A 4017-nucleotide genomic window follows, 5' to 3' on the forward strand; every position below is an offset into this window, starting at 1 on the left:
ATCTTTTATGATTGGCAGCCCGTTCACCATTTTTTTGCTTGTTAATAGTTGTAGAACTTTTACATACAAATGGACATATCGATAGTGCCATAATCTTGACTCATCATCCTTGCTACTCATCATCATATATCCTTCTTTTCGTGAAAAATCTACTAGAAACATCCTATTTCCAGTCATTTTTGAGTATAATAGAACTTCACCATCTTGTTTCTTTACCACAAAAGCATTATTTTCAAATTCTACCTTCAATCCATTTTCAATTAACTGGCCTACACTTATCAGATTGTGGGCCAGAACTGGTGCAAAATGAACATCATTTATGAGTTTATCCTTTCCTTCGATGCAAACCGTCACAACTCATATTCTTTCTATCGCAACTGGTTGGCCATTGCCGAGACGAACACGTGATTTTCCTGTTGTGTTCACGCTTTTGAACTTGTCACATACACAGGTTATATGATTAGAACATGCACTATCCATATACCATGTCTCCTTTGTGACATCAACCGGATGAATGTGGGTCATGAACAAGTAATCTTCCTTCTCTTCAAATTCCTCTTCAGTGTACTTTGCTTGGTTTTGCTTTGTCCAACAATCTTCTTCTTTATGACCAAACTTCTTACAATGATCACATTGAACTAGTGACCCTTGTGATCTCCCTCGACCACGACCACGAGATGATGCTCTGCCTCTTCCTCGACCAAAGGAAAATCTACCTTGTTCTCCTTGGATCTGAAATGCACGTTCTCCATCTTGAGTCTGAGATCTGTTGATTCTTGCTTCATGTGCTTGTAGTGAGCCCATTAGTTCATCAAAGGAAAATGTTGCAAGATCCTTTGACTCTTCAATAGCCGCCACAACATGGTCGAATTTAGAAGGTAGACTCCTCAGTACTTTTGCAACAACAACTTCATCAGAGATTTTATCTCCATAAGCACGCATCTGAATCACAATCGAAGATGCTTTTGCCAGATACTCTTGAACGGTTTCACTTGGTTTCATGTTTAAGGTCTCGAACTGCCTTCTTAGGGACCAGAGTTTAACTGTGATCACCTTTGTTGATCCTTGATATTCAGTTTTGAGAATGTTCCAGGCATCTTGTGATGTGACTGCTGCAGCAATTCTGGGAAAGATTGTTTCATCAACAGCTTGTTGGATGAAAAACAAGGCTTTTGCATCTTTCTTTTGATTTTCTTTCTGACGTGTCTCATCTGTGCTTGCTTCTGCATACCCATTTTCAACAAGATCCCACAAATCTTGTGACTTGAACAAAGTCTTCATTTTGGTACTTTAGAACTCGTAGGAGTCTCCCTTAAAGATTGGAATTTGAGGGTGAGACATGCTAATGGTGTTGAGGTTTTGTGCCATCAAAACAAACCAGAGAGACTTAGGAATGCAACCAAAGCTCTGATACCACAATGTTGGTTCAAAAGAAATGAACAATGCAAAATGCAGAAAAACTCTCGTGTATTATTCAATGAAAAGCAAAGAACAGAAGGCTGCAATATATAGCAGAACTTACAACTGAAAAAGTAAATGCTGGAAACATGAAAAGACTTAAGTAAAAGCAGAAAATATGAAAGACTTCAACAGTTATGAAGACACACACGGAAGCACTTATTTCACTTTATTTCACTGACTTTGAATCAGTCTTCAACACAATGTCGATAGATTTAAAAAAAGTAATCCTTCCTTCTCCATCTTTTTATCTTCAACGGATTTACGTATTAGAAGATAAGTGTGTTGCTAATAATCAAGTATTGATTATTGTAGTTCAAGACATGAATGTTTACTAGTCTTCCGAGTTATTCTAAGCAAATTAAAGCATGCATATATTAATTGTTTCTATTTCGTTAAAAGTGCATGGTTGATGCATTCGGGAGTTCAGTCAGTTCACCTTCACCCAATCTGTAATATTTACCATTGAGTGCACTGGTGAAAAAAAAAAATACATCCAGTCCAATTTAAGCTTAATAATGTTGCAATGGATATGTTGAGGCTGCGTAAGCCCTCATGTGCCATGTACATAAAACACAAGAACGAGTAAACATGATTGGATTTATACCATTTCTGAACATTAAAATTTATAAATTCCATTTTTTTTCTTCTGTGAATATTTCATTGATTAAGTGGTTTTGCTTGAAGTTTTTATTATTTTATATTCTTATTTCCTAAAGAATATAACTTTGATTTTGTCCTTTTATCTAGATTTTGACCGGTCAGTTGCCGCTCATCGAAATTGACTAAACCAAACTGCCGCATCATCGCAAAGTCACAAACTGTCCATGTAATCTATTTTAACTTGAAGAAAACTTGAAAACCAGCACTTTTGGTATAATAATAATAATAATAATAATAATAATAATTATTATTATTATTATTATTATTATTATTATTATTATTATTATTATTATAAGGTGTGTAACAAGGAATTACTAAGAAAGAGGTTATGGATTATTAACTGCCATTCTAAAGAATAATAATAATAATTAAGAAAAATAACAAATGGGTTTACTAAAAAAAAAGAAAAAAGAAAAAAGCAACAATCGCTTTTTACAAAAAGAGTCGAACTACAATGGCTTTCTTAGCATTTTCCCCACTTTATGTACACAACTTAATTTTAAAAAATCCTTTAGTTACTTTCAATAAGAATACCAATAAAAGCAAAGCCAAAAATTATGTGGACCATTCCAATTGTCGACATAAGAACCATCATTTTCAAATTCTAGAATTCAATCCGTAAACGGATTGGGCCCAAACAATTGTGAAGATATCCGGTCTAGCTGATAGGAGTACTAGGATAGGATTCACAAATGATCAAACCACGGATTAGGCTAACCGGAGTGGAACGAATTTCACACGTGAAAACTGTGACATCCTTATTTTCACGGTCAGAAAAGACCGATTTTGTTTACGTTTTATAAAAATCAGAATATTTCTTTTCATAAAAATGTTGCGGAATTTGTTCCCAGAAAAATACGATAAATATATTATCAAAACATTTTCGAATAAACATATTTTATTCATTTTAAAACGATTGGGATGTTATCGTCAATACAGGAACATAAGCATAAACGGAACTTACATTTATTTACACTAGTGATCTACATCTCTTTAATCTCTCAGTGTAATGTCACTTCATATCGACACCTGTGATATAAATAAACTGAGTGGGTCAGGTTGGGAAACCTGGTGAGTACATAGAGTTTTCAACCCACAATAATATAATTATTAGGTTCAAACAATCAAACAATCAACCCAATTACCCATCCCCATTATCTTCTTTACTCTTAAGGATCTACCCTAAGAATCAACCAATCCTCGTTCATACATTCCTAAGGATCATCCTAAGGAATCGGCACGAAGTCCATCGCTACCAAGGCTTATAGATTATATCTGGTGAACACGTAGTCCAAAACATCTGGTAAACGCTTAGTTCAAAAGTAATTAGTGAACACACTTAGTTTAAAATACCTAATGAACACACTTTATTCAAAGATACGTAGTGAACACACTCAGTTCAAAGATACCTAGTGAACACACTCAGTTCAAAGATACCTAATGAGCACCTAGTTCAAAAACACCTACAGGTTACGAGCCTGCTAGCGTTCCACCGGACTGTCTAGTATCGTCCATGGTCATCATCTATACTCCACTAGATGACTGGATCACTGACAACATTGATGCCTTCCATCATGTTATCACAAAACAACTATTTCATCTACCCATGTTTTACCCAACACATTTTGTAGATATAAAATATATATACATTTTAAATCATTTAAAACATGTATAAAAATCTTTCACCCAACATAGAGAGCAAGTATTCAGACAATATGCACACACAACACGTAATTTATATTAAAATACTTCATATCTATGTGTAAGATGAAAGGGACCATGCACTCACCTGAAAGGTGGTGACTCAGCACTCGGACAGTGCTTAGATACTCTCAAAACAATTTTCCTTCGATAAAACCTAATGCAAATACCACTAGGGTTTAGTCTAACGATAAC

The 4017-nt window shown here is 34.8% G+C and overlaps 1 protein-coding gene across 1 annotated transcript; it reads right to left on the bottom strand.

The window, feature by feature from the left end:
- Positions 1 to 357: 357 nt before the first annotated feature.
- Positions 358 to 1281, bottom strand: LOC111902879 (uncharacterized). Its single transcript, XM_023898689.1, has one exon. The coding sequence runs from the start codon at positions 1279 to 1281 to the stop codon at positions 358 to 360; it is 924 nt and encodes a 307-aa protein (XP_023754457.1).
- Positions 1282 to 4017: the final 2736 nt, after the last annotated feature.

Source organism: Lactuca sativa, chromosome 7 (genome assembly GCF_002870075.4).
Source record: "Lactuca sativa cultivar Salinas chromosome 7, Lsat_Salinas_v11, whole genome shotgun sequence".
NCBI classification, from domain to species: Eukaryota; Viridiplantae; Streptophyta; class Magnoliopsida; order Asterales; family Asteraceae; genus Lactuca; species Lactuca sativa.